The sequence below is a fragment of the Xylaria bambusicola genome (genome assembly GCF_022495145.1).
Source record: "Xylaria bambusicola strain CBS 139988 unplaced genomic scaffold F5B22scaffold_1, whole genome shotgun sequence".
Taxonomy (NCBI): Eukaryota; Fungi; Ascomycota; class Sordariomycetes; order Xylariales; family Xylariaceae; genus Xylaria; species Xylaria bambusicola.
The window spans coordinates 1192808-1210245 of NW_025953554.1; the positions used below are offsets into that span (position 1 = coordinate 1192808).

At 48.7% G+C, this 17438-nt stretch overlaps 4 protein-coding genes across 4 annotated transcripts; 2 read left to right on the top strand and 2 right to left on the bottom strand.

The window, feature by feature from the left end:
* Positions 1-2096: 2096 nt before the first annotated feature.
* On the bottom strand, positions 2097-3744 carry F5B22DRAFT_583291 (class I glutamine amidotransferase-like protein). The gene is made up of 2 exons (XM_047973349.1): positions 2869-3744; positions 2097-2724 (listed from the first exon to the last, which is right to left on the bottom strand). Exons 1-2 carry the CDS (start codon positions 3400-3402, stop codon positions 2290-2292), a joined length of 969 nt encoding a protein of 322 aa, XP_047836406.1. The 5' UTR covers positions 3403-3744; the 3' UTR covers positions 2097-2289.
* Positions 3745-7536: 3792 nt separating this feature from the next.
* F5B22DRAFT_640991 (uncharacterized protein) lies at positions 7537-9256 on the top strand (the record flags this gene model as incomplete). The annotated part of the gene is made up of 3 exons (XM_047977925.1): positions 7537-7803; positions 7878-8984; positions 9077-9256. The coding sequence occupies 3 exons, from the start codon at positions 7537-7539 to the stop codon at positions 9254-9256; spliced, it is 1554 nt and encodes a 517-aa protein (XP_047836407.1).
* On the bottom strand, positions 9176-10656 carry F5B22DRAFT_16067 (ATP adenylyltransferase-domain-containing protein). Its single transcript, XM_047969240.1, has 3 exons — positions 10377-10656; positions 9404-10313; positions 9176-9242 (listed from the first exon to the last, which is right to left on the bottom strand). The coding sequence occupies exons 1-2, from the start codon at positions 10503-10505 to the stop codon at positions 9492-9494; spliced, it is 951 nt and encodes a 316-aa protein (XP_047836408.1). The 5' UTR covers positions 10506-10656; the 3' UTR covers positions 9176-9242; positions 9404-9491.
* Positions 10657-13495: 2839 nt separating this feature from the next.
* F5B22DRAFT_583297 (glycoside hydrolase family 55 protein) lies at positions 13496-17393 on the top strand. The gene has a single exon (XM_047973350.1). The coding sequence runs from the start codon at positions 14021-14023 to the stop codon at positions 16829-16831; it is 2811 nt and encodes a 936-aa protein (XP_047836409.1). The 5' UTR covers positions 13496-14020; the 3' UTR covers positions 16832-17393.
* Positions 17394-17438: the final 45 nt, after the last annotated feature.

Genomic DNA, 17438 nt, shown 5'->3' on the forward strand with positions numbered 1-17438 from the left:
GGAATTTAAGTAGCTTCAACACTGTAGACGAAGCTGTCATAAACTAAACGTACTGGATCTAATCCAAAAGGTGAAAAAAAGTTAACACATATTTGAACTTGGTACCTCCTGTGAGGTCATCACTATTAACCGACACTCATTGTACAGCATAATCCCAGAACCCCGATGTCAACGCTGACCAATTCTTCTTATTGTATCACTTCATTATAACTATACCATTCCTGGTGAAACTGATGATTCAGTACTAGAAGATTCTCGAATTGAATCGATCGAAAAGAGAGAAATATACAAGTTAATTATAGGCTCCATGCTGATCAATGAAGGCGTAATATAACGCTGAGCTGACTCAATAGATCTTGAGGCTGTCGTTACAATCATTGGGGCGGGAAATCTTGCAATGGTAGCCTCAAGTTCTATGGTCTGATCGTCTGTATTTCATGTTATTACGTATGTGTATCCCACCAATACCTCAAATGTCTCCTTTCTTTAGGATAACACTCACAAGGCGCATGCCAGAAAACACGGCCAATAGGTCTAAAGCCCAGATTCATTCCTTTCTTGATACCTCAATCCCACTCCACCTCTTTTGATTATTCGTCCTTTTTAGCACAGTAATTTCGTTGAGGAATAGAGGATTCGATTGCTGGAAAGGCATAATTTATGGTATCCCGCAACTATAATTCGAGGGATTTGGGGTAACACTATAGCAATATAAACTATGTGGGGCATTGAGGAGCTCTCATTCGATAATTGGGGGCAATCTTCATGAATTGCGTACTAAATAATTCTCCTAGAGGTCGCATATAAATCTGATCAAGGGGAAAACGAAAAAGTTTATGTCGATGTTGGAAGCGCTTCCACTGTTACATGTACAACCTCTGTGCCAGCTGAATATGCAGTTCGCCTTGCACTTCGGCCGTAAAAAGGACCATTGCAGGCTGTTCATGATCTTTCAAGACATGCAGGCAATATTGGAAAGTGAGGTTATACAGACTTCGCTTCTTGAAACAGACCCCAGAGACCTAGGCGGTCTGGGCTGGCAGACCAGTTGTAAATAGAGTCAAGTCAAGCCACCAACAGCCAAGAAGGAGTTGGTTGGTCAAGGACTTATGCAGCCCTAGTTGATCATTGTAATCTGAATTGCCTAGATTCCAAGCCCAGTATTACTGCCCTTGTTATAGGCTGATAGAGCTTGAATTAGGATCTAATGTCCCTAAATACTCTCGCTCTTTACCCGTATTTGATATGTATCGCAGCGTATGCTAGTACTTTGGGAAGAACGAAGAAACATGACAAAGGAATGTCATAAATAATGACTCGTACAGCAAATATCCACCCTCCAATTAGTCTTGTAAATTTGCTTTAAACGCTTTTATATAATATCACACGCCAGTTAATTTACATGTCGATGCTGATATACTTTCCTCGGTGACAAATGGTCGATCGTTAAGTCGCATTGAGCCCATTGAGACTACAAACTGCAACAAAGGAACCCCTATGAAGAGGCGCGCCCTAGACATTAAGGGCTTCGAGAGGTGCTATGTTATCCTACACATCTTTTCTCATAAACATGCAAGTCTCGGCCATTTTCCCTCTCTTAGTTGCAATTCAATTGCCTATAATTCAAGGAAGTGGAGGTAGTGCATTACATGCGCTCCATTCTAACCGCTTTGGTAGCCCCATACCACCACCAACAAAAGCAGGATATACAGGTCGTATCGAAGAGAACCTCCTCATGGGAACCCTACGAAACTACGTGATTATTGTCAGACACTAGGTTGCTAAACTGAAGAATTAGCAACGTAGGTTACATGCAGACTTCGCGTTGAGAAAACCCACACAAGCGTATTCATTTCTGCTTATGTAAAGTTAAAAAAAAAAAAAACTGAATGATGTCTTTGATAATCAATCTCGGAAACAGATGGACAATAGCAATCTTTTCTTGGGGATACAAGCCTGTATGGAATTGTCGAGTCTCATGTGGCAGCAATACCTGGAACACCTAACACCAGTCTTGGGGAGGAGGGGGTTAATTGAAAGTCAGAATCAACTAACTTCACATAATCATAATTACTAGTTCCCACGGCGTAACAATGTTCTTTTTAAGGTGAGTAAGTCCATTTCGATGCTTTTCACTAGAACTATAAATCTGTGCCATGCAGCTATAGAAACAATGTACCTCGCTATGCTCTCAAGGGTGTCCGGACTAGAAATGACCAACACATAACTCTATACCCAAACCATCAAGGAATCAAAAAGAGGAAGCGCAAAGAGAAGCGTCTTGTCAAATTACATCTTGCTAGTCTTCTCCGCTAGCGCCAGCGCTGCGGTTTGCTGGGCGACGCCGGTTTCTGAACAGGGCTCCCGTACCCACTCAAAGATGCGTCTCCAGACCATCTCTCCGTCATGTGGAGTATTTATCAACATCTCCAACTGCGCCCACGCCTTTTCATCGCTGAGGGCATCAAACCCGAACCAACGCATCGAGTCATGTAGCCTTAGTCGCGCCGTCTCGGCATCCTTTTCGGGATGGCCCTGAAAGGTGAGAATGGCATTTGACTCGCTCATGAAACACTGATTACTGTGTGCGAGAGGCACGAAACCAAGTGGCGCCGCGGCAACTTCGCGGCGGTGATGTTGCTGCAGCTTGAAGGACCCCAAAGACGAAGCCTCGTGGAAAAAAGCTCGTCCTTGTTCTGTCAATTCCACTGACGCCACGCCCATCTGTTATTTGCGTTAGCCTGCATTCATCTTTCACGCTTATTCGAAGACACATATTTTGGTTGTCTGAGACCTGCCAAGCCTTCGTGGCTCCACTTCGTCATGGCTCAAAAATAAGCATAATATACTAGGCCATGCTTCACCCACCTCAGGAACTGCCGCGTCCACCAGCTTCCCGCCAAACACATGGCTGATAGTCTGATGGCCCCAGCAAATGCCCACAAATTTCTTGTGTGGGTAATCGCGGACCATTCGGCGCACAAAAGCGTGGACTTCGAGAATCCAGGGGTGTCGCTTGCGCGGGTCGACGTTGCTGCCGCCGAGCACGATCAAGTCGAAGTAATCCGGATTTGGAAATTCCCCGGGGCGGTTGGCAGGCTCGTAGAATGCGAGCTGTGCGTTGGGTGCCACAGCGCGTATGGTGCGTTGGTACGAACTACGGATCGCTGGGAGCAAGCGCGAGCGATATGAGTTGAGTAGCACGGCTATGCGAGGTGGCGCCGTCGTTAGCGCGGGCTTCACATCATCAGTGGAAGCCGGGTCTCGGCAATGCGTAGACAGGTTCATGTTGCGTCCATCTTCGGGTTTTGGCGATGTCACCGACGGGTTGGGCAGAAGGTACGGAGGCCTGGTTTGTACACTCCCGGCTGTGGTAGAGAATCGGTAACGATGAGAGTCCATGACGCCATCAGCTCAGCATTAGGTCTAAGTCTTTCCAATAGGCAGGTCTGTTCCCTGATAGCTACTGGCACTGTCTGTTGAAGACAGTGCTAGGGGATGAGATGTGCTGTTGAAGGCCCTAAAAGATCACCTTTCTAACGCGTCTCCTTCGTTGGCTTGTCTCACAATGAAACAGAAAGAAGTTGGGAGCAATGAGCGGTGGTCGTACGAGATGGGGACGCGTTGGGTGCCAAGGGCAGTGACAGCTCAGCTGGAGGCACAGAGCAGCAGCTGGTAGTCTTGTGTCTGCTTGTGCTTCATCAGAAAGGCGTTGAGCTGACGGCGTTCGCCAAAATCCGCGGGTGCTACTACGTACGTAGTACCAGAGAATCGGCCAATTAGAAGCCAGCCCATAATTGCCTTGCCTACTTACCTCGCTTACTTACTAAGTAAAGTGCATGGATGTTATGCCAAGTTGCATCTCGGATGGGGGCGGCTAGGCTCTAGCGTCCGCTGCCCGTTTTGGATGAAGGCATCCGTATTAACAGTGGCAGACTGTGGACTACTAACTACAAGTCGTAGAATACTTGTAAAAGTCGAGTTATTCGTGGGGATAAATGTATAATGTACAAGCCCCGAGTTGGATAAAGAGGGTCTACTTACTTACTTCAACCCGAGGGACGGGGAGAGGGCGAGGGGGGAAAAGGCGAGTCCGCGGCCAGCGGAACCCGTTGCCGTTGGCGCTAGAGCGAATGGGCGGGTGAGCGAGAGTAACTTGACCGATATCAGTCCAACTGTTGACGTAAGAGTATCCAAACCTGCTGCTCTGCTTTGGCAAAGGCGCCTTCAAGGGGTTTCTGTGACACCGGCACCGACACGAGGTTGACGTGGAGGCTAGCTGAGGCTACCTAAGACATACATATACTGACAGTGGGGGTCTAAAGTCGTGCCATAACCATAAGAACAAGTACCTGAGTAAACAGGCGTTTCTGTCCGCCGCTTCTGCGAAACTGGGCTCCTGTTGCTCATTAAACCACTCCCGGTTTGTTAAGGCAAATGTAGGTGGCAAGTCGAGCCGTTTGTGTTCTTCATTGCAATGGCTAGACTCACAAAACATGAGGGCTAAGTTTCCGTTTTGCCGAACAGTGTTGATTGATGGTTACTTCGAGAAGCAGACAGTCCCCTCAGCCCGGCAGGGAAGAAATAAACCAATGATTTGTGAGACATGTCTGGCCAGAGCTGGCACTGAAGGCGGAGATACAGGAACACTACTAGAATAATTATACCTAACTACTCTCTTCGGGAGTCGCTGTTGCGGGATCGACATAGCCTTGAAAGACCGGTCCTACCACAGCTCTTTCTTTTGGTGTGCGTGTTTGCTCAGAATCGTTTCCCCTCTGCCTAAAGCCACATCAAGTGACCACCACCATCCTCTCCCTCCATCCGATTGAAACCCTCTGGCCACGGGAACAGAGGATCTCATCCGTCGAGTAGTGATTGAGGCATGCTGCATTGTTGAAAGATTTCGAGTTCGACCAACGACGATATTGCTGCAAGACAAAAAGAAAAATGATACAATCATTCTCCTTTTGTTTTTCTTTTATCTTGGAAGCAATCACACGTGTTTATCCATTGGTTACAGACGTCAATGATGCATCTTCAAAGTGGCAAGCGTAGGTGAAGGATGGGTTACATGCGCCACACGATATCCTGGTGGCTCATCCTGCTCCGATATCATCACAAACGAGTGATGATAATGGACGGGTTTGAGCGGAGGGCGGTTTGAAGAAAGACATAGTACCTCACTCTGTTGCCTATACGAATCCCGTTTCGCTTATATTCGATGGCTTTGGAGCATGTAGTTTGTGGTGTTATCAGTATGCACCTTGCATCATGTTAGATAATGGTGTCTTCCAGCGACTGAGCAGGTGACAGATGTCATATCCGTATCCATAATATGCATGTCAGAAACGTTGCATTGCGTGGTAACTCCAGACATCCCCGAACGCATACCACCAGCCTGGTTCGTGGGAGTGAGACGTGAGCCGGGCTGTCAAATTTGCGCGGCCTGCTATTAATCAGCAGCGCCAGAGCTTCCTGAGGTTTCACGGTATGACCTCAGCCGAGCGTTTACGTGACATATGTTTGAGAACGAAGGACAATCTCGGAAGAGTCCGAAGTATCTACAAACTAAGAAGAATTGGGAATATGTATCGCTCTTTGGGAAAGTCTGGCTGGAGGAGAATGTCTGCAATCAAATTGCAACAGGGGTTATGTCTCAAGGCGCCACCGATGTCTGGTTTTTTCTAGACAGCTGGTCCTCACCTATCATTAATTCCCCACACATACCTAGACATTTGCGGTACCTGCGAGCAATGTCAGTAGGCCTAGGTTTGTCTCCTCTTAGCCAAACATGAAATCTCATAGGTTCAGGTATATGTATGCAGTAATGTCTGTAAATGGAAATGCCAATCTTCAGGGGCCAAGTTCTGGGCGCCGAGTGTAAAACAAATGACCCATGATTGACTTGACATGTCGTCTATCACCTTGGACAGCTGCTGCCCTCGGATATGGATATCATATTCAGAAGCTAAAGACATAGAGATATCATGTATGTCCAACAATTCGAGGTCAACTCTAGGAGCTTTCTCATACTACGTTTTACCTGGGATTCAATATCGAAATTAATAACGTGCTCGTCGGAGGGGTGGGCATTAGCTTCATAAAGGTACCCCTTTACTGGGCCCATCGTACCACATATAGGAAGATCTGGAATACCACTCCGGTTATCTATCGAATCGTCTGGGCGACAGAGATCTTGACAGGGATTGGGGTATGTAGTTGGGCTATATTTCTCGATGGCAGGCCGTTGGGTTGCGGGGGTAGAGCATGAGGCTGGTATATGCGGACAGCCGTGGTCTCTTGCAGTAGTCATGTATGGCAGACGCCGTTAGCGTTGAAGATCGAACTTGGCTCGATATTGATTGCAAGATGGATATTAGTTTCTCAACAGTAGTGGTGGTAGAAGAATGAGTTCTGCTCTCATACTTGACTGGAGAAGTGTACGGCAATGCAAGCTCTCTCAACCAACGATTTGGTACGATAACGACGCACTCCCGGGCCATTGGCAATGAGAAAGTTCATCAGGCATTGCATAGTAGAAGCTATCCATGCCCGGTTAAAACTTCTCGTTCTTGAGTACTTTCTCTTTGCCGAATTGGACGCATGTAGAGTTTGCGCATGGGTGGAAAGTCTATAAGGGTCCTTCTGCAGAATGTGCGGGTGACACCAAAGGCGCGCCAAACTTGCATACAGGGGAAGTCCCCGTCGTTCTTCAACGACTCCTCGCTGCGCTGCTGGGCGTCATTCACTGAACCGGGAAGCACCCATCGGGGAAAAAGGCCTCGATGTGCTGGTGATTCTTTTCGGTCACTCAAGCGCGTTCCCGAAAACCTCCACTCGCACTCAGTGCGCTCCACACGATTCGACGTTGCCGATATGTCTGAAGCATGGTACCTAGTATGGTTTGATCTCGGCGAGGAAGATATGGAGAGAGTGATGAAGGCGAGCCAGGACGCCACTGGCAATATTAGTTATCGAGCTCTCCTCTCAACGTTCATTAGGATTTGCCTATGTAAATTTGTCCTCTTCCCTTTTATTCTAGTAATAATATTTGTCTCTTGGACCTTCGCCATTGTTCTTCCCGTACAGCCGAGCATAGGCCCTACATACTATCACCAATAGACTAAACTTGACTTTCAACTAATACTAGATGAAGTACTCTCTATAACGTTACCCCAAACGCAACAATTTCTACTTCTCGTCCACGGAATCAGGCGAAGTACTAGCCACTCGTGCTCGTCATAAGCATTGAGAATCCAATGAACCAGTTCTTGTGAGCTTGACAGGAGACAATCCCCGCTGCAGTTCCTGAGTCATCTACGGGAAGTCGCACGACACTGCACCAACAGGAACCCAGGTTTCTGACCGCTCAGACTTTTCTGCAAGCGTACCCAACACTTTTCAGAGCAAAGTACTGGAGCGGGGTTCTCGACGACATTCACTGGCCACAGACCTGCGAACAGGGCCGTAGAAGCAGCAGTGAAAATTGGGCACAACGGACGACATCTCAGGAGGATAAGACAGGCGTCAAAGATGCGGGATATGAGGCCAAAGCAACCCCCGCCTCACCAGTCCCTCTGGTATGTCTATCATGATCGTCTACCTGGAAAGTCTCACCTCCAAAGATACCGCGAAGGGGGCCCGTTTCCATTCTTCCAGAGCAGCTTGATAGACACGTCCGGATATTTCACTGTTGGTCAGAACCACCCGGAACTATTGTTTCACCACCCTCTACTACATATTATGGAAAACCAGAACTTGTATGAGCAAGATATTGACAGCAGCAACGAGTCTTGTTTGGTATGAATCCCTCTCTAGTCCACCAATATGTCCCATGTGTAGCAGTGGACACTTCCTGACAATCGTCCTGATAGTTCAACGATGATCTGGCTGTTGGTCCCCAGGCAGTCGGCATGGGCATGCAAGACGTTACAAGTCAAACGGCTGCCCAGTCTGTCTCACTTACAAATTGCGGGAGAGTTGGTCCGAGTCATCCCCAATACAGTAACAAAGCGGCTCTGGGAAATGAGCAGACGCTTTTCCTAGACCACCCCGCAGCAAACGCCTATACACACGACTCGACTGGGAGTCTCAATCAGCAGCAGATTCAGCTCTCTTATACCCCCAGTAACCCTTGTAACACCATCCTTGGAGTTGAGTTCCAGCATCGGCTGCCATACCCCGGCATGCCAGGATTTCCAGAGCCCTATGAATATACCCGTGCCAGTCCAACGACACTAACTAGCAGTTTTTCATCTTCTATTGATTCTTCGATAGAATCTGAGAGGATGGCGTCGATGAGTCTTAACTCTGCTAGCCTCCAAGGCGGCCTCTCCTCGATGGATTTCCAAAGCAATTATCATGTACCCTCCATGGAGACCCAGGGGGAAAACTGGATAACAAGTTGTCCTGCTACCATATCTCCCAAGATGTTGCGAATTAATCCTTCCCCGACGCCGACATCTTCCTCTGAATCAACCCACACAAGCATACCCACGACAAATGCTGGTTCAGATCTCAGGCCATCTGCATGGGACCAGGGCGAGGCTTCCAGTTCTCTTCCCACAAAGCATTCGAACCACAAGCATCGAAAGGAGCTGCCTACGAAGCCCACCAAGCCCCGACTCATGACGTCCTCGGTGCCTCGTCAATCAAGAACATCTAAGGGAAAGAACAAGGAACATATGCAACCGTCGTCGCCGGAGCGGTACATAGAAGCGGCTGTTCCAATAAAGGCTGAAAGCCATCGAGAAGTAGAAGCTGATAAGACAGTGGAGATGATGCACCCCATCTCCACTGATGCTGAACGCGATGCCAAAAACCGTTTCCTAGTGGACTCCAAGCTTGCGGGTATGACATATCGTGAGATTCGCGTTCAAGGTGGGTTCACTGAGGCCGAATCAACTCTACGCGGACGTTTTCGGACCTTGACCAAGAACAAGGAGCAACGCGTGAGAAAGCCAGAATGGCAGGACAAGGATGTAAGCGACCCCCAAATCCCTTCATACTTTGAGTAGTGGTTTCCATTGCTTTCACGGCACGTTGTCTGACTAATACCACTCTGACTTGACAGATTAAATTACTGAAGAGAGCTGTCCGGAAGCTTGCCAAAGGTGACAAGAGCTCGGCGAGAGTGCCGTGGAAGCAAGTCGCAGCATACATTTACGAACATGACGGCTCTTACCATTTCGGCAATGCGACATGTCGGAAGAAGTGGGATGAGCTTGTTGAGCAGGAGGCTGAAGGAATCTGATCAGCTAATGTCCTTTCCGCGTGTTTGATATACAAGAAACTAGCTCAGAAGATGACATGAGCTGCAAGTGTGTAAGATATAGGAGGATCATCTCGGGTAGGCCCGGGCGTGTAATAGGAATCTGGATCACGGGCAGTGTGTACTTACAAGGTAATTAAATATAGTGTATTGGTTTTGATTCGTTCGCATATAGACAGCAACCCATGACCCTTTATTGCTTGAGGGACTGTTACTGTCAAACCATTTTGGAGGGTATCCCAATGCCCTCCAACACCCCGTGCAACATATCGGTGTTCGTTCTTAGAGCATCCCATTCGGCTTGATTTTTTACAAGGGCGGTGCCCGCTAGCACTGTGCCGTTGAGACTTACGTCACCGATTTTATTTCCACTGCTGTCCTTCACAGCCGTTCCCTCTGCAGTCCGCGGGCAAAGAGCCATACATGTGTTTGTCATGGCAAAATTGTAACTTATCTGAGCCTCACCTTCGTCGACCGCCTCTACATTAGTCATGGCCGCATGAACTGCGCGCTTATATAGCGACAAGTAGGCAAGATGTCTATCCTCGGCACTCATTTCCGCACTGATGGGAGATGTGAAGACGGTAAATGGTAGAGCCTCCTGATTTCCATGTACTTTATCCGCAAGTATAGCCCATTCACTTCCATTCTCGGTGTTCTCCAAACCAAGCTTCATACAATCAACGGGCAGTAGTTGAAGGTGTCGATGCGGCTGGCTTGCACCTGAATGATCTCCAGAATTGAAGAAGACGAATAAATCCTGATCGGCACTACGGTAGGCTTGTACACAAGCATATGCTGCATCGATATCGCCTGGCTCTAGAAGATGTGTTTGGGGTTTGAAGTCTCTAGTAGCGAGTATGAAATGCTCTGGCACGATGGCAAACTTGTTCAGAATCAGCCTATGGGAGGGTGGCAGTTGCGCTACGAGCAAGGCGGGAGAGGGGTTCTCGAAGGGATTGAAAGGTCTTGCGTTTGGCTCTACGGGTTTGGGTGGCTTCGGTTTCTGAGCAAGAGCAGGCGAATAGCGGAGTTGAAACTAACGGATTATTAGACATCTATCCTGTGTGTTTCTGGTATCATCATGCGAGCAGGAGCTTACAGTGAGCGATCCAATAGTCACGATGGCAACCTGTGTTGGATAATAGATCAGGTCACCGCTACCTTGCGCTCTTATAAACGCGTCTCTGACCAAGGCCGGGAGGTTTGGAGGAGCCGTGAGCGGTGGCATTTCTACAGCTAGCCTTTGATTTCAAATGTAGGTAATTGGCGCGAGGGTTGTTTATACGTAGATTTCAAGCTCACGACTACATCTAAGCTTCAAGGTTGTCTCGGAGACGTGGGGTACTTCTTGGAAGGTACCTTGCATGACTTGGAATCAGACACAGCTGCTTGCCAGCTGCAAGTTACTTGTGCGAATCCAAGGGGCATACACCACATCGCTTCTTACACTACCTAGTTAATTTGTCTTCGTTTTTTTTCGACTGGGGAATAATAGTAAGGATCTCTCAAGTAATTTCGCATGATATACGTGCCTACTGTAAGGCTGGCATTTTGTCTCATCATCGATTGAGGCAGTGACAAAATAAGAGAACAGCCCGAAGTCGGACAACACCAACGCTGTAGCACGAAATGGGGTGACTTGCATCGTCATGCAGCCCGGAAGCATGTCCAGTATCACTCTATTTGGTCAGTCTCGTGCGATGAACGTGTTTCGTGATTCTGAGCTCTGCATAGGGTGTGTAGTGCAATGTCGCGAGAAACCCCCTTTCGCCGTCTGTATTAGGCCATTCTGGCGGAAGTAACGTAGCTTTCGCTGCGTAGTAAAGGTCACTGTATCACTACTCAATATATTGGAAATGAGATTACGAGCGTTAATGTTCCGTTGTGAGAAATTTGATGCTACCAGGTTGACGACAATGAGATTTAAGAAATTGCCTACCTCCTACACTACCTAGCTGATGGGCTCAATGTCTCCCTGCATAATGCACGGTTGTACATATGTAGCCGGGTGTATCCTATTTGCTTTCCCCCTCTCGGCCGTTGCGACTCGTGATATGTAGAGACGAAACAGTTTGCCTGCGTTTCTGGCAGACTAGGTGGATTGCTATTGATAGATAGGAAACGTATCTCAAATTGAAGGGGAGTTGAGACCAAGGCTCTAGTTGGGGGTGGGGTTGACTAGGTATTCGATCGGTTCTCTTGGTACTACCTCTCCACCTCGAGTTGAACAACAAGTGTCCTAGCCAACCAAATGGGATTCTACGCCCCCTCCTGAAACACATCTTAGCCGTTTCTTGGGCTGGCCTCTCGGGCTCTGATCAAGATAAGAATAGGTGTGTTCATTGAAGAATAGTCATAATCTAAGTACATTGTTGTTCTCTGTTCGTAGTATACCTATACATACCTAGTAAGTAGATGAGCTGAGCTGTCTAGTGATCGATCTACTGTAGCTTGCTTCAATGCCAAAAGAGGGACGGTGTTATCGGTTTGGGGGTTCCCACGTAATGCGTCATGGTATTATATGAGCACACAACACAGCATGCGCATTCTACGCAGGAACCAGACGACATGGTTACCTAGGAGCTGTTGTGATCGTCAGGAACAGCCGAGATGATCTTTGCATTGGAAACACGTGTTCCCGGCTACCTACGATGGCTTGAGCTTGGTTATGAATAGATGAGATGGTGTTGTATAACCTATGCAGTCAAGCGCGCACCAGAACCATCTTGAGGAAGCGAGAAAGAAAAGTTGGATTCCTAGGCCGGTCAAAGGATTGCGTTCGCGACATTGTGAGGTTGGATGAGATACCAATGGTTGTTGTGCGGCCTGAGCATTCCTCCATCTCGACTTGGCGACCGCATCCGATGGTATTTGTTGCCAATGGTATGGTTCGTCCATCCCGATCGGCGTGCAATCACATCCGCTTTTATTTGTACTTGAATGCAGAAACAAGTGAGCAGTCCTTGTCATCTATAATCCCTGGGGGGTAACGTGCAGGAGTATCCTGCCTTATATCAAGTGTACGTTTCTCAAGGGATGATGGCGTTCGTATGATTCTGACATGATGTGTTGGTTGGTTGGCTGGTGGTGGTGGTACCTGGGGGCAGCGTTATTTAGGCAGGGGAGGCAGTGGATGCTGCAGGATGGCTGCACTGGACAGGAGCCGCACTCGCGGTAAATCGACAGCCAATGGAATTCTACTTTGGGAAGCTTCCCAACACGTCATAGGCCGGCTCTTGGGCAATCCTATGGGTGGCGCAGGGGTGCTCTGGCGACGAGACCGGCGAGAGGGAGCGCTTAACAGACAGTTAAGGCACCGCTACTTACTTAGTAGGTACCTAGGTACCTACCTAGGTAGTTCCTGAACCCGGGGCTAGCGTGGTAGTGGCTGTTCAATACTCGCCATCGCCAGCCTTTGACTTTCGTGTAGAATAAATGAGTGGTGAACATCGCACAGGGAGGCAAATAGATCTTTGTGAGGCGCAAACATGGGCAATCAGAGGGAGCATCGGCCACGGTGATTGGCCGGGCTTATACCACTCTGCCGGATATCACAGGACACTCGCTACCTACCGTACCCAACTAGGAGGTACACAGTAGGTATTGCATTACCTGTGTCTGCCGTGACCTTTTCCTATGACCATATCTGCGTTACCACGCGAGGTAGGTAGGTAGGGGCTTTAAAGTGAGGTGGTAGGTAGCTTGTAATTCCACACGCATGTGTAGGTAGGGATATATATATATATATATATATATAGATCAGTCGAAAGCAATTGCACCACCATTCATTGTGATTTCCTCCTTCAGGTCGTGTTTCTGGTTGCGAAGTTGTCCATGACGACACATTCGATGCTGTTGACCTTGTCTTCGCGCAATCAACAACAACAACAGCAATACTACCAACATCTTTAATACAAACAACACTCCCTATTGTTTCTCCTTAGCCTGTTGACGAGACGGCACGGGTTTTCTTTTCCCTTCTTCCAGGCTCCCTCTTTTGGTCCCTCCATTTTGTCACCTACATTACGATCCGGACAGACCTTTACCTACATCCGTATCAACACTCCTTACTCTGTTCACCTGTTCGCGTCCTCCCTCGGAAGACAAGACCGAGCGCTGGCATTCCGTTCCCATATAGATCGACCCAGACAGAACAGCATCGTCTTTAATTTTAGTTGCCGCCGAGGGTACGCCTATCCTGTGGAACGTCCTACGTGTAAGTGCCACTTTATCCACTCCATGTCGTTTGCTTCGAGGGCGCTCTTCCGACGAATCGGTACCAGGCGCTTAAACCGACTGGTGATCCTTTGTTGTCGTTCTATTTGCCCCTACTCTTCTCTACTTGTACCGCCTTTCTAGGGGTTTCTTGCACAATTCTCATTGTTCTTTGACGAGCGAGAGATTTAACAACTATCCAAATCTATTCTTACTACAAAGGGGACACGACTTTGAAAAGGTCTCTATAAGACTCGCCTGCCTTGACTCCTTCGTACTTTTGTTTTGATTTAGAGCCCAAAATTTCCTGTTTCCCTTCACTTCGTACCTCATTCAACCTCCACTATAACCCTCCAGAAGGAACACAAGATTGTTGTTTATTTGATTCCTCTTACCTATTCTACACCACTAAACCTTGCGCTTACATGGCTCTGATCGGCAAGCAAGCATACTAATCACCACCATAGCTTTCACTTCATTACTACCTTCGTTTCCATATCAATTTCGTTAGCTGGTTCTAGCGTCGAGATGGGTCTATTCAAGATCCTCGCCATATCTGCGGCAGTGCTGCAGCTGGCTACCCAAGGAGCTGCCGCCATTCCGGGGACCGCCCTGGAGCAACGAGCAGACACCACTTCCCAATACTGGGTCTCAACAATAAAACGTCAAGGAGTCGCTGCATTTGCTAGCGATTCTAACTACAAGGTGTTCCGCAATGTCAAAGACTACGGCGCCAAAGGAGACGGTATAACCGACGACACGGATGCCATCAATAAGGCCGTCGCCGATGGTCCAGGCCGATGTATCGAAAAGTGCGACTCCCGCACGACTCACCCCGCTATTGTCTACTTCCCTCCCGGCACCTACTCTGTCAAGAAGCCCATCATCCAAACGTACTATACTCAATTCATAGGCGATGCGGTTGATGTCCCAACCATCAAGGGATCCGCCGATTTCGAAGGCATGGGTGTGATCGACGCGAACCCGTACGATTATAGCACAGGCTCAGACCCGCCCCCAAACTGGTACATCAACCAGAACAACTTCTTCCGCCAGATTCGCAACTTCATCATTGATATGACAGAGATGCCAACTGGTAATGGGAAAGCGAGCGCCGGTATTCATTGGCAGGTGGCTCAGGCCACCAGCTTGCAGAACATTATCTTCAACATGAACCCTGCTACCTCAGACAACTATCAGAAAGGTCTCTTCATTGAAAATGGATCTGGAGGCTTCATGGCAGACCTGACATTCAATGGTGGAGGCATTGGTGCTGATATCGGTAGCCAGCAGTACACCACTCGCAACCTAACCTTCAACAACTGCAATACCGCTATCCACATGATTTGGGACTGGCTCTGGTTGATGCAAGGAGTCACTATCAATGGTGGTCAGTTAGGTATCAACATGACTAGTGACACGTATGATTCTATTAAGGTTGGATCACTCCTCCTCCTCGACAGTAAGATCTCGAATGTCCCCGTCGGCATCAGTACCCTTTACAAGCCCAACAACGAATATACCAACAACACTCTCATCCTTAACAATGTGGACATGGCCGAAGGAGTGCCAGTTGCCGTCCAGTACGCAAAGGATGGAACATCTTTGCTGGAGGGTAACAAGCTGATCGAAGGTTGGGTTCAGGGTAGAGATTATAGCACCGGAAAGGGTGTGGCCGTTCAAACTACCCAAGACGCAATCAAGATGCCGGATGCTCTTCTTGCTGAGGGCGGAAAGGTATTTACGCGCACCAAGCCTCAATACGAGACTGTCGCGGCCAGTCGCTTCATGAGTGTCAAATCAGCTGGTGCTGCAGGTGATGGCAAAACAGACGATACTGCGGCGATCCAGAAAGTCTTTGACAGTGCCAAAGAGGGCGATGTTGTCTACTTCGATCACGGCGCATACCTTATCTCTGATACTGTTCATATCCCCAAGAACATCAAGATTACTGGAGAGATGTGGCCCCTCTTGATGGCCACGGGCAAGAAGTTCACAGATGCTAGTAAGCCCGTTGCTGTCTTCGAGGTTGGCAAGCCTGGTGATGTCGGCAACGTCGAGATGTCGGATCTGATTATCGAAACCAAGGGCGCTCTTCCTGGCGCCATTCTTATGCAGTGGAATCTAGCCGGATCGGAGAACGGCGCAGCCGGCATGTGGGATGTTCACTTCCGCATTGGTGGCACTGCTGGAACTGAACTCCAGTCTGATCATTGCAGCAAGAATCCCAATGCGACCACAGCGGTCGACGACAAATGTAAGGGCACCTTCCTCATGCTCCACCTTACCAATACCGCCTCAGCCTACATTGAGAATTGCTGGTTCTGGGTCGCAGACCACGAGCTCGATCGCGAAGACCATAATCAAATCAACATTTACAATGGTCGCGGCGTTTTGATCGAGTCCCAGAAACCTGTCTGGCTGTGGGGAACGGCATCCGAGCATAGTGTCCTATACAACTATCAGATTTCCAACGCTAAGAACACCTTTATCGGCCTTGCTCAGACCGAGACTGCTTATATGCAAGGTAACCCCGACGCCACACAAGGTGTAACTGTGCTCGAGGGGTATTTCGACCCAGAGTTCAAGAAGACCTGTGATGGTTCATCTGACAAGTGTGCTCGAACCTGGGGCATGCGTATCACCAACTCTTCAGACGTGTTCGTCCTGGGTGCCGGCATGTACAGCTTCTTTAACAACTATGCTCAAGAATGTGTGTCCGGTCAGAACTGCCAGGACAACATGATCAGCGTGGAGGACTCCAAGGTTAGCATGTACGGTATTAGCACCAAGGCCTCTGTGAACATGCTCACCGTCAACTCTAAATCGGTGGCACAAGACAAAGACAACCGCAACACGTTCTGCGCCGCTATTGCCAAGTACGAGAGTGACGGCTCCGGTTATGGATCTGGCTCTGGATCGGGCTCTGGATCGGGTTCTGGATCAAGCAGTTCCTTGCCAGCCCCTACCAGCTCGTCCCCAGCTTCAACACATTTGCCGGCATCCTCGAGCAGTAGTGCTGGGCACAACCCAACTCAGATATCCGCCACCCACAGTGCATCTCCTACAGGGGGCTACGGTCAACCTGGCGGAGATGCCACTGCTACGTCTTCGGGTTCGCCTTCATCGACTACAGCCGCCGTTGAATCCTCATCAGCTGATAGTTCGGACTGTGACGACTCAATGCCAGCCGAAAGCACTGCTAGTGACGTAGCTGCAACGCCATCACCAACTCCGAGCTCAGGCTCTGGAGGTTCTAGTGAGGGTGGAGACCACTCGCCAGTGACCGTCACCGTTACCGAGACAGTGACTGCTGCTGGTACATGCCAAACACCCTAGGAAGGGATCACCAGCACAGGTCATATAGGTACAAAGACGCGATCGTTGAACATCGTGACAGTGTACACTACTTTCACGCCCTGCATACACAAGACCACAGCAGCAGCCCTTACGGTATTCATCGAGGTCGCAACGCCTTTGACTGAGCCATGTGAGACAGCACCCGCGGTGGCACCTTGTTCCTAGTGCAGGGGCGTGATTTCTCTCTCACCTATACCCTCTGTTATATACCCTTAAGTTGAGCAGACGTAAGGATTATCTGGTCTCCTTTCGTACATTACATGGCTTCACTTCTTCTTCCAGTGACCCCGGAGGCATTGGCTATATTGAACTCCTTTTTTCGTTCGAGAATGGCATAGGGAACTCGGCGTGAAGGAGTTTGTCAGGATTAGATTTGTGCTTTGCATTTTCCCCCGGAATATCACGGGCTATACTAGTTTGCTCGCGAGAGTGGGCATTGAATCGATACGGTTCGCCTGTAGCGGCAATTCAGAAAGAATTCAATAGATGCGCTTTGTGTAGCTACAGACCCATTGCTTTCACTCTGCATGCATGTGATGACTCGACTTTTGGTGACTAGAGACAGTTTAGTGTAGGTAAATTGCTA

Coding starts and splice junctions, on each gene's coding strand:
- F5B22DRAFT_583291 (XM_047973349.1), bottom strand. CDS start 3,402: ATGGACTCTCATCGTTACCGATTCTCTACCACAGCCGGGAGTGTACAA. Junction 2,725..2,868: donor TGGACGCGGCAGTTCCTGAG/GTGGGTGAAGCA, acceptor CGCAAATAACAG/ATGGGCGTGGCGTCAGTGGA.
- F5B22DRAFT_16067 (XM_047969240.1), bottom strand. CDS start 10,505: ATGCCACCGCTCACGGCTCCTCCAAACCTCCCGGCCTTGGTCAGAGAC. Junction 10,314..10,376: donor TGACTATTGGATCGCTCACT/GTAAGCTCCTGC, acceptor ATAATCCGTTAG/TTTCAACTCCGCTATTCGCC.
- F5B22DRAFT_583297 (XM_047973350.1), top strand. CDS start 14,021: ATGGGTCTATTCAAGATCCTCGCCATATCTGCGGCAGTGCTGCAGCTG.